The sequence below is a fragment of the Pseudophryne corroboree genome, chromosome 11 (assembly GCF_028390025.1).
Source record: "Pseudophryne corroboree isolate aPseCor3 chromosome 11, aPseCor3.hap2, whole genome shotgun sequence".
In the NCBI taxonomy this organism is placed as follows: domain Eukaryota; kingdom Metazoa; phylum Chordata; class Amphibia; order Anura; family Myobatrachidae; genus Pseudophryne; species Pseudophryne corroboree.
Genome location: NC_086454.1, coordinates 83,304,310 through 83,316,751, shown reverse-complemented (window position 1 = coordinate 83,316,751; position 12,442 = coordinate 83,304,310). Strand labels below are relative to the sequence as shown.

At 46.4% G+C, this 12,442-nt stretch overlaps 1 protein-coding gene across 3 annotated transcripts in view; it reads right to left on the bottom strand.

Annotated features, from left to right (window-relative positions):
* The window catches only part of TCP11L1 (t-complex 11 like 1), a 104,009-nt gene that overhangs the window by 36,024 nt on the left and 55,543 nt on the right, over positions 1–12,442 (bottom strand). For all 3 annotated transcript variants that reach the window (XM_063944481.1, XM_063944482.1, XM_063944483.1), the window contains one exon: positions 8,175–8,344. In XM_063944481.1, coding sequence (XP_063800551.1) covers positions 8,175–8,344 — 170 coding nt within the window. The remainder of the gene's footprint in view (positions 1–8,174; positions 8,345–12,442) is intronic.

The window sequence follows — 12,442 nt, the reverse complement described above, 5'->3', positions numbered from 1 at the left end:
ATGAAGGCTTGAAGTCTTTTGTGGTAGTTGTGGATGAGGCTCTTTATTTTCTCAGATGATAAAGCTGCCCATTCTTCTTGGCAAAAAGCCTCCAGTACCTGTAAATTCTTGGGCTGTCTTGCATGAACTGCACGTTTGAGATCTCCCCAGAGTGGCTCAATGATATTGAGGTCAGGAGACTGAGATGGCCACTCCAGAACCTTCACTTTATTCTGCTTTAGCCAATGACAGGTCGACTTGGCCTTGTGTTTTGGATCATTGTCATGTTGGAACATCCAAGTACGTCCCATGCGCAGCTTCCGGGCTGATGAGTGCAAATTTTCCTCCAGTATTTTTTGATAACATGCTGCATTCATCTTGCCATCAATTTTGACCAAGTTTCCAGTGCCTTTCTAGCTCACACATCCCCAAAACATCAGCGATCCACCTCCGTGTTGCACAGTAGGAATGGTGTACCTTTCATCATAGGCCTTGTTGACTCCTCTCCAAATGTAACGTTTATGGTTGTGGCCAAAAAGTTAAATTTTGGTCTCATCACTCCAAATTACTTTGTTCCAGAAGTTTTGAGGCTGGTCTCTGTGCTGTTTGGAGTATTGTAAGCGGGATGCTTTGTGGCATTTGCGTAGTAATGGCTTTCTTCTGGCGACTCGACCATGCAGCCCATTTTTCTTCAAATGCCTCCTTATTGTGCATCTTGAAACAACCACACCACTTTTTTTCAGAGTCCTGTATTTCAGCTGAAGTTATTTGTGGATTTTTCTTTGCATCCCGAGCAATTTTCCTGGCAGTTGTGGCTGAAATTTCTGTTGGTCTACCTGACTGTGATTTGGTTTCCACAGAATCCCTCATTTTCCACTTCTTAATTAGAGTTTGAACACTGCTGATTGGCATTCTCAATTGCTTGGATATATTTTTATATCCCTTTCCTGTTTTATACAGTTCAATTACCTTTTCCTGCAGATCATTTGACAATTATTTTGCTTTCCCCATGACTCAGAATCCAGACACGTCAGTGCAGCACTGGATGAAAGATGCAAGGGTCTTTCAGGAGTCCAGAAACTCACTGACCTTTTATACACACACACTGATTACAAGCAAACAGATCACAGGTGAGAATGGTTACCTTTAGTAGCCATTCAAACCCGTTTGTGTCAACTTGTGTGCATGTTATCAGGCCAAAATCTCCAGGGTATGTAAACTTTTGATCAGGGTCATTTGGGTAGTTTCTGTTGTCATTATGATTTAAAAAGAGTAAACACAGTTGTTTGACAATAAATGGCATCACCCAACCACTTACCATGAGTGAAAGAAAAGTTTGTGAGTTATCATTCATATTCTCTGACAAATGGCCAGAAAATCACAAATTCTGCTAGGGTATGTAAACTTATGAGCACAACTTATATTATAATTTATATATATATTTATATATATATATATATATATATATATATATATATATATATATATATATATATATATATATATATATATATATATAAGAATTTACTTACCGATAATTCTATTTCTCGTAGTCCGTAGTGGATGCTGGGGACTCCGTCAGGACCATGGGGTTTAGCGGCTCCGCAGGAGACAGGGCACAATAATAAAAGCTTTAGGATCAGGTGGTGTGCACTGGCTCCTCCCCCTATGACCCTCCTCCAAGCCTCAGTTAGGATACTGTGCCCGGACGAGCGTGCATAATAAGGAAGGATATTGAATCCCGGGTAAGACTCATACCAGCCACACCAATCACACCGTACAACCTGTGATCTGAACCCAGTTAACAGTATGATCACAACGAAGGAGCCTCTGAAAAGATGGCTCACAACAAGAATAACCCGATTTTTGTAACAATAACCATGTACAAGTATTGCAGACAATCCGCACTTGGGATGGGCGCCCAGCATCCACTACGGACTACGAGAAATAGAATTATCGGTAAGTAAATTCTTATTTTCTCTAACGTCCTAAGTGGATGCTGGGGACTCCGTCAGGACCATGGGGATTATACCAAAGCTCCCAAACGGGCGGGAGAGTGCGGATGACTCTGCAACACCGAATGAGAGAACTCCAGGTCCTCCTCAGTCAGGGTGTGCCCCTGACCAAGTAGCAGCTCGGCAAAGTTGTAAAGCCGAGACACCTCGGGCAGCCGCCCAAGATGAGCCCACTTCCTTGTGGAATGGGCTTTTACTGATTTTGGCTGTGGCAAGCCTGCCACAGAATGTGCAAGCTGAATTGTACCACAAATCCAGCGAGCAATCGTCTGCTTAGAAGCAGGAACACCCATCTTGTTGGGTGCATACAGGCTAAACAGCGAGTCAGATTTTCTGACTCCAGTCGTCCTGGAAACATATATTTTCAGGGCCCTGACAACGTCAAGTAACTTGGAGTCCTCCAAGTCCCTAGTAGCCGCAGGTACCACAATAGGTTGGTTCATGTGAAAAACAGAAAACACCTTAAGGAGAAATTGAGGACGAGTCCTCAATTCTGCCCTGTCAGAATGAAAAATTAAGTAAGGGCTTTTATATGATAAAGCCGCCCATTCTGACACACGCCTGGCTGAAGCCAGGGCTAATAGAATCTTCACCTTCCATGTGAAATATTTTAATTCCACAGTGGTGAGTGGATCACCAATGTGACTTTAGGAAACTCAAAACAACATTGAGATCCCAAGGTGCCACTGGGGGCACAAAAGGAGGCTGTATATGCAGTACCCCTTTTACAAACGTCTGAACTTCAGGCACTGAAGCCAGTTCTTTCTGGAAGAAATTTGACAGGGTCGAAATTTGAACCTTAATGGACCCTAATTTTAGGCCCATAGACAGTCCTGTTTTCAGGAAATGTAGGAAACGACCCAGTTGGAATTCCTCTGTAGGGACCTTCTTGGCCTCACACCACGCAACATATTTTCGCCAAATGCGGTGAAAATGTTTTGCGGTTACATCCTTCCTGGCTTCGACCAGGGTAGGGATGACTTCATCTGGAATGCCCTTTCAGGATCCGGCGTTCAACTGCCATGCCGTCAAACGCAGCCGCGGTAAGTCTTGGAACAGACAAGGCCCCTGCTGGAGCAGGTCCTTTCTTAAAGGTAGAGGCCACGGTTCTTCCGTGAGCATCTCTTGAAGTTCCGGGTACCAAGTCCTTCTTGACCCATCCGGAACCACGAGTATCGTTCTTACTCATCTCCTTCTTATGATTCTCAGTACTTTTGGTATGAGATGCATAGGAGGGAACACATACCCTGACTGGTACACCCACAGTGTTACCAGAGCGTCCACCGCTATTGCCTGAGGGTCCCTTGACCTGGCGCAATATTTGTCTAGTTTTTTGTTCAGGCAGGACGCCATCATGTCCACCTTTGGTTTTTCCCAACGGTTTACAATCATGTGGAAGACTTCCCGCTGAAGTCCCCACTCTCCCGGGTGGAGGTTATGCCTGCTGAGGAAGTTTGCTTCCCAGTTTTCCACTCCCGGAATTAACACTGCTGAGAGTGTTATAACATGATTTTTCGCCCAGCGAAGAATCCTTGCAGTTTCTGCCATTTCCCTCCTGCTTCATGTGCCGCCCTGTCTGTTTACGTGGGCGACTGCCGTGATGTTGTCCCACTGGATCAATACCGGCTGACCTTGAAGCAGAGGTCTTGCTAAGCTTAGAGCCTTGTAAATTGCCCTTAGCTCCAGTATATTTATGTGGAGAGAAGTCTCCAGACTTGATCACACTCCCTGGAAATTTTTTCCTTGTGTGACTGCTCCCCAGCCACTCAGGCTGGCATCCGTGGTCACCAGGACCCAGTCCTGAATGTCGAATCTGCGGCCCTTTCATAGATGAGCACTCTGCAGCCACCGCAGAAGAAAACACCCTTGTCCTTGGAGACAGGGTTGTCCGCTGATGCATCTGAAGATGCGATCCGGACCATTTTCCCAGCAGATTCCACTGAAAGGTTCTTGCGTGAAATCTACCGAATGGGATCGCTTTGTAAGAAACCACCATTTTTCACAGGACCCTTGTGCAATGATGCACTGATACTTTTCCTGGTTTTAGGAGGTTCCTGACTAGCTCGGATAACTCCCTGGTCTTCTTCTCCGGGAGAAAACATCCTTTTCTGGACTGTGTCCAGAATCATTCCTAGGAACATTAGACGTGTCGTCGGAAAAAGCTGCGATTTTGGAATATTTAGAATCCACTCGTGCTGTCGTAGAACTACTTGAGATAGTGCTACTCCGACCGCCAACTGTTCTCTGGACCTTGCCCTTATCAGGAAAGCGTCCATATTTCTTTTAGGAAGAATCATCATTTCGGCCATTACCATGGTAAAGACCCGGGGTGCCGTGGGCAATCCAAACGGCAGCGTCTGAACTGATAGTGACAGTTCTGTACCACGAACCTGAGATACCCTTGGTGAGAAGGGCAAAATTTGGACATGTAGGTAAGCGTCCCTGATATCCAGTGACACCATATCGTCCTGGTTCGCTATCACTGCTCTGAGTGACTCCATCTTGATTTGAACCCTTGTATGTAATTGTTCAAATCTTTTAGATCTCACCGAGCCGTTTGGCTTCAGTATCACAATTTAGTGTGGAATAATACCCCTTCCCTTGTTGTAGGAGGGGTACTTTGATTATCACCTGCTGGGAATACAGCCTGTGAATTTTTTTCCAATACTGCCTCCCTGTCGGAGGGAGACCTTGGTAAAGCAGACTTCAGGAACTTGTGAGGGGAAGACGTCTCGAATTTCCAATGTACACCTGGGATACTACGTGTAGGATCCAGGAGTCCACTTGCGAGTGAGCCCACTGCGTGCTGAAACTCTTGAGATGACCCCCCACCGCACCTGAGTCCGCTTGTATGGCCCCAGCGTCATGCTGCGGACTTGGCAGAAGCTGTGGAGGACTTCTGTTCCTGGGAATGGGCTGCCTGCTGCAGTCTTCTTCCCTTTCCTCTAACCCTGGGCAGATATGACTGGCCTTTTGCCCGCCTGCCTTTATGGGTACGAAAGGACTGAGACTGTGTCCTTTTCTGCTGAGATGTGACTTGGGGTAACAAAAGTGGATTTTCCAGCTGTTGCCATGGCCACCAGGTCCGATGGACCGCCCCTTTATACGGCAATACTTCCATGTGCCGTCTGGAATCTGCATCACCTGACCACTGTCGTGTCTCTCTGCGCATCTCGCATATATAGAAATGCATCCTTAAAATGCTCTATAGTCAATAAAATATTGTTCCTGTCAAGGGTATCAATATTTTCAGTCAGGAAATCCGACCAAGCCCCCCCAGCGCTGCACATCCAGGCTGAGGCGATTGCTGGTCGTAGTATAACACCAGTATGTGTGTATATACTTTTTAGGATATTTTTCAGCTTCCTATCAGCTGGCTCTTTGAGGGCGGCCGTATCTGGAGACGGTAACGCCACTTGTTTTTATAAGCGTGTGAGCGCCTTATCCACCCTAAGGTGTGTTTCCCAACTCGCCCTCACTTCTGGCGGGAAAAGGTATACCTCCAATAATTTTCTATCGGAGGAAACCCACGTATCATCACACACTTTAATTTATCTGATTCAGGAAAAACTACAAGTAGATTATTCCCACCCTACATAATACCCTTATTTGTGGTACTTGTAGTATCAGAAATATGTAACACCTCCTTCATTGCCCTTAACATGTAACGTGTGGCCCTAAAGGAAAATACGTTTGTTTCTTCACCGTCGACACTGAAGTCAGTGTCCGTGTCTGTGTCGACCAACTGAGGTAAATGGGCGTTTTTACAAGCCCCTGACGGTGTCTGAGACGCCTGGACAGGTACTAATTTGTTTGCCGGCCGTCTCATGTCGTCAACCGACCTTGCATCGTGTTGACATTATCACGTAATTCCTAAATAAGCCATCCATTCCGGTGTCGACTCCCTAGAGAGTGACATCACCAATACAGGCAATTTGCTCCGCCTCCTCACCAACATCGTCCTCCTACATGTCGACACACACGTACCGACACACAGCACACACACAGGGAATGCTCTGATAGAGGACAGGACCCCACTAGCCCTTTGGGGAGACAGAGGGAGAGTTTGCCAGCACACACCAAAAACGCTATAATTATACAGGGACAACCCCTTATACAAGTGTTTTCCCTTATAGCATTTTCACATATGTAATCATATCGCCAAATAAGTGCCCCCCCTCTCTGTTTTAACCCTGTTTCTGTAGTGCAGTGCAGGGGAGAGCCTGGGAGCCTTCCTCACAGCAGAGCTGAGCAGGAAAATGGCGCCGTGTGCTGAGGAGAATAGGCCCCACCCCCTAAAACGGCGGGCTCTTCTCCCGGAGTTTGTGAGATCTGGCAGGGGTTAAATACATCCATATAGCCTCAAGGGCTATATGTGATGTATTTTAGCCATAAAAAAGGTATAATACATTGCTGCCCAGGGCGCCCCCCCCAGCGCCCTGCACCCTCAGTGACCGCTGGTATGAAGTGTGCTGACAACAATGGCGCACAGCTGCAGTGCTGTGCGCTACCTTATGAAGACTGAAAGTCTTCTGCCGCCTGTTTCCGGACCTCTGGACCTCTTCAACTTCGGCATCTGCAAGGGGGGTCGGCGGCACGGCTCCGGGACGAACCCCAGGGTGAGACCTGTGTTCCGACTCCCTCTGGAGCTAATGGTGTCCAGTAGCCTAAGAAGCAAATCCATCCTGCACGCAGGTGAGTTTACTTCTCTCCCCTAAGTCCCTCGTAGCAGTGAGCCTGTTGCCAGCAGGACTCACTGAAAATAAAAAACCTAACTTAAACTTTTATTCTAAGCAGCTCAGGAGAGCCACCTAGATTGCACCCTTCTCGGCCGGGCACAAAGATCTAACTGAGGCTTGGAGGAGGGTCATAGGGGGAGGAGCCAGTGCACACCACCTGATCCTAAAGCTTTTATTATTGTGCCCTGTCTCCTGCGGAGCCGCTAAACCCCATGGTCCTGACGGAGTCCCCAGCATCCACTTAGGACGTTAGAGAAATATATAAAAATATGAGACCCTGACGCACCTAGCCCCCCAGGTATATCTCAGAATATTTGTACTAAATATCCAGCTAGAAGTACACTTGTTATTAACTAACACTGTCTAAAATTACACGTAGAACACTTAAGTGACTGTAAATACACAGCATTGATGAGGCAGGCGGATTGACAGAGGAGACATTGCCCTGCAGTCCCGGAGATCAACCGCAGCTACTTGTGTAAAGATGGCGCCAAAATTTGTCAGGGAGTGAGGGAAAGTGAAATGCAGTTCCAGGGCAGGAGCACCAGCAGTAGATGGCGCCCGGAGCTGGGGGAGGGGTTACAGGTCAGCGCCTTATCCCCTATGTTGGTCCTCACCACCGGGTACTGTGGAACCTATGTAAAACGGATTTATTTAAATTCGACCTGTGCTCCCTGCCCTGGTGGATATAGTGGGGTACCTGTGCAGCACAGTGTCCACGCCAGCGGCGCGGTCAGTCTCCTGGGACCGAGATTTACAGACGGGTCCCACCTGGGGGACCCTCTTACCTCCTCCCTGATGTGCAGCCATGCGATCCTGAAGAGCAGCAGCAGTGGTGTGCCTATGAACCGGTGCGCCTCCGCTGCAAGTACCCGGTATCCGGCCGCGGGAGTATGCAGCGCTGCTGGGGAGGTGATGGAGCCGCAGCACAGCATGTCATAATGACAGAGAGTGCTGCTGCCCTTGAAGTCTTCTAAAAAGCTCTTTTCAGGGCTGCCTAGCGCAGCCCTCCCTGTTAGGTGACCTGCTATGCAGGCACCAACTTACAAACTGAGCTCCAGTGTCCGGAGGCGGGGTTATAGAGGAGGCTATGCAATGCATCCTGGGACCAGTCAAAGCTTTAGCCTGTTGGTGCCTCTGGATCAAGATCCAACTCTACACCCCGGATGTATTCCCTGTGGAACACAGTGTACCACGCTGTAGAAATAGACTATAAACTGTAAGTTTTAGATATACGCATCCTTCCCATTCTTAGCTAACACATTCTAGTTATTGATAAATGCTAGTAGTGTTAATTCATCTTTAAAAGTCCTAACCCATATATACGACTATAATATAATCATTTAGGAAACCAAGGGAGATCTTAACTCCTGCTTTGTAAGCTGAGAATGCCCTTTTGCCTGCCTACAAGGTGATATTTTTGTTAGGTCATCGGTCATACCTCTGGGAACGGCCTGTCTTCATGGTCCCAAGTGAGAAGTTTGATGTAGGCATGATTTAATACAGAGATTGGACACAGTGGCCCAGCAGAGGCCCCCTCCGGTACAGAGCCCTTGCCACACAGGTCATCAGCCGCTTCCTGAAGCCAACTAGTGGCGTATTCCAAAAACTCTACCAAAACAGAGAAAGGTACAAAGGTTGGCTATACAACACATACCATACAGAAGAGCATTTCACACCCTTATTTTCCAGCGTCAGACAGAAGCCAGACACTGCAACTCTATAGGGCCCCATGCACTAGAACGATAATGCCTGATTTCATCCAATATCGGGCCGATATATATAGGGAGAAATCGGGCATTTTGAATGTGTTTCAGATCCAGTCCTATGTGCGTTCCAGTGAGAAACGGATCGGCTCCCCTAGATCGTTAGTGCTGCACTCTTGATATGTCGGTTCCCGCAGGCATGGCTGGGATCGCATACGATATATTGCATGCAAAATGTACCAAATCGTATGGAACCACTCCTGGGAGAGTTCAAGGGAACTCGCCTCCGACTTCAGCCGCAGATATGTCATTGTAATGTATGGGGCCCTTAAGCCATTGGTGACCTTGCATTCCATTAATAAAGATTCGGTTTGTGACTTCTTGCTGGACTCCATTTCTCTCCTTACATCATGTCAGCCCACGTCACACCTAGCCCTGTCCTAATCACCTCCCACACTTCTCTCTCCAATTACACTTATCATTCTAGGGATATGATTGAGCAGCACTCAATCACTAGTAAAATTACATTAAAATTACAATCGAGGCAACAAGAGTCACACTGAGTGATGAACCCTTCAGAAGAAAGTGGTAGAATCATCGCAGAAACGCATCAAGAACGCGGTTATCTGCAATCAATCCTACATTGCACTCAGCACTTTCCGTCTTAAGAGCAGTCTCAAGCAGCAGATACTTCCACAAGATGCATTAACACTATGCACAATTACACATAAAAGAAAATCCATGTGTGAATCAATAGGTCAACCCCAAATGGTTGACGTGCACAAGGTCATTGTGAAAAATGTGGACAAAAGCGAAAGGTCAACACTAAAATGGTCGACATAAGGTTTTTTTTAGGTGTCCGCACATGAAACCTCAATAAGTGTACCTCTTCGCTCGCCATGCTTCGGGCAAGGTATCTCGCCTACTGCGCTCAATTGTAGTACACGTGGATGGTAAAGTATGCAAAGTTGGAAAAACAAAAATGTTCAAAAATTGAATCGGACAACCTTGCCTTCTTATGTTTCTCTAGACTGCTTTTAAATACCACAAAATTAGATTGCCATACTGTGGGGATCGGATTGGGATCCCAGCAGTCAAAATACAGACGCCAGAATTCTAACACTACTCGGAATGCTGACACCGGCACCTTGAATAGGGTTACAAGCCCGGCACCGGAATGCCAACCGCTGGGATCACAGACGCCCATATGCCAGGTGATCCGTGTGTGTGTGTGTGTTGGGGGGAAGTGTTAGGTTTAGGCTGCGGGTGAAGGGTTAGGTTTAGGCTGCGGGGAGGGGGGTTTAGGTACCCCTGGGGTGGGTTAGGTTTAGACACACTCGGGGAGTGTTAGCCTGTGGGGGATAGTGGCGGGTAAGGTTTATGCTGTGGGGCAGGGGGGTTAGGTTTAGGTACCCCTGGGGAGGGTTAGGCTGCGGGGGAGGGAGGAGGGTTAAGTTTAAGCTGCTGGAAGGGAGTGTTAGGGGGGCATTGGGGACGGCAAATATACTTACGTGCCCCTGTCAGGATTCTTAACATCGGAATGCCGCAGACAGTTTACTGCGCATATTAACATTTGAACTACAAAATGTTCACTTGTCTTCTAAATAGTTTAGGTTTTAGATTTCATTTTAATGCTGGGTACACCCTGGGAGATATATTGCGAACAGGTAGACGGGTCTATACAAACAATATGTCTATGAATAACGCTGTTCACAGACATATTGCACTGGCTCTGCAGCACAGCCGAAGCCCAATATATCTATATTGGCGCATCTGGCGATATTTATGGGCGGTCAGCAGGGACAAATGTCACAGCTGGTTGGACAAATTCAAATGCCCGCCCAGCTGGTGTCAGGGCTGGCATATTGAGCGGTCAATTGTTAAGTGTATATGCTTACCTGAACCGCCTGCTCTGTCACAGGATATCTCAGTTGTGTGTAGCCAGCTTTATTTTATGTGCTTTTATATGTTGCTTGCAAGAAATATCTTATTTATATGTATATTATTTTATTTAAATATTGTTACATTTATTGGGGAATTCAATTTGGCGTGTAATTGATCCCCGGGACTATCCAATGAGTTCCAAATGCAGCCCACCGGGGAAGGGAAGGGGGGTTAATAGTGAGCCCGTTTCCGTGATGCTGGCACTGCTAACACACAGGTCTGTGAACTTATCACAGATTCTGTGTGTTGGCACTCAAAAAAAATAAAAAATTAACGGGCGCAAAAATGGGCCGTGATTGAATAGCCCAGAGGTTCCCAAACTTTTTTGAATCACGGCACCCTAGAGTATTAGATTTTTTTTCACGGCACCCCTAGGCCAAAAGTTTCTCTTTGAGAAATTTAGAAAGAAATATTGACTGAAGTAAATTTTGTTTATGTGTCATCCATAGGTTCAATTATATGGTGAGGGACAAGATTTGCTTCTGTTTGTCCACATATATTATTACTGACAGCCACCAGCACTTGTTTTTACCTATTACATTGACAATTAATAGTTGGAATTGGTCCTAGACCACCAACCCAGGGCACCCCTGCAAGGGTCCCGAGGCACCCCAGGGTGCCACGGCACCCAGTTTGGGAACCACTGGAATAGCCCAAAGCAAAGAGTCTGTAATAGCTCAAGGCTACCCCCCTTTTTTCAGACCCGTTAAATTTCTGGGGTTAATTGAATTCTCCACCCACACTTAATACATTATTGAGAGAATTATTTAATTACTATGCACCGCTTTGTTGTTTCTCTTCTACACCTAACTAGACCCCCAGGAAGCAGAGTGCCCCTTTACCGCTATGGGACAATGGAATTGAAGCTATTAGCAATATGCTGCAATGAGAAGGTAGCGCTTTTATCCCCTTTATATTGCTACACTAGGCACAACTGAAATACTGAAGCACAATGGCTACTCTCCAAAGAAAGTATTTCTGTTCCATACCAATTCTAGATAAGACTGAATCGGTGCTTGTTCTATAATTACTGAGTGATTAAAATGTAAAACTAAAGAAAACAGAATATAACGATCTGCTGTGTCCCTAAAGAATGAATTCACATAATCAACCTGTACTCTTCACTTTGTATCAACTCCCCGAAATAAAAACAAAAATAAACAAATTAAAAAACACCATTGACTCATCACGTGTTCAACAGTCTTTCTGAGGGAGACTACAAGTCACAGAAGTTCTTCCAAATCAAGACATATCAATATTGCCTGAAACATGCTAAATAAGTTAAAAAAAACAAATATAAAACATATAAGCCACATCTCCATGCTACCACTTTGAGTATACTATACAAACTGTAATTAACTCTACATAACTGCAAATAGATTATGTGTATGCAAAGCGGGTGTCACACAGAGATGCACGCTATTCCGGTATTCATGCAGTTGGGCGATGCTTTAAATACTGCACATGCCTCTGAATTGCACTGCAGACTGTTAAGGGGGGTATACATGGGAGAGATGTGTGCAGAGCGAACCGCTCAGCACACATCTCACCCGCCGCTCAGTAGAGCGCGATCTGTGCTGAGCGATGCGGGGGAGGACGGGGGCTGCATGCAGGCTCAATCTAGCAGCGGCGATAGCGATGTGCGGGGCTGCGCATCGCTATCGCTGAGGGGGCTACACACGAGTGATCGGTGCTTAAAATCTAAGCAATCTAGTCAGATTGCTTAGATTTTAAGCATGGATCTCTCCGTGTGTAGCCCCCCTTACTGCAACGAGACGCAGAACACATCTGGATGCATGGGGGTGTGGTTTTTATTCTGCATTCCTGGGAAGTAGCAGGAGGGGATAACTAGGCAGACGTGGGAGTGTCTCTGACATCTGAATGGTTGCTACGGGCAACTAATCCACTTGTCCTCTTTGGAAGGTTTGATACATCTCTAATGGGTAATGGAACATCATTCAATAAACATTACAAGTCTGTAAACAAAGACTAAACTCAGCCAATACATTGTAGTGCTATTAGAATACTTCCAACAGCCCTCAAATTTACAGCGGAGGGA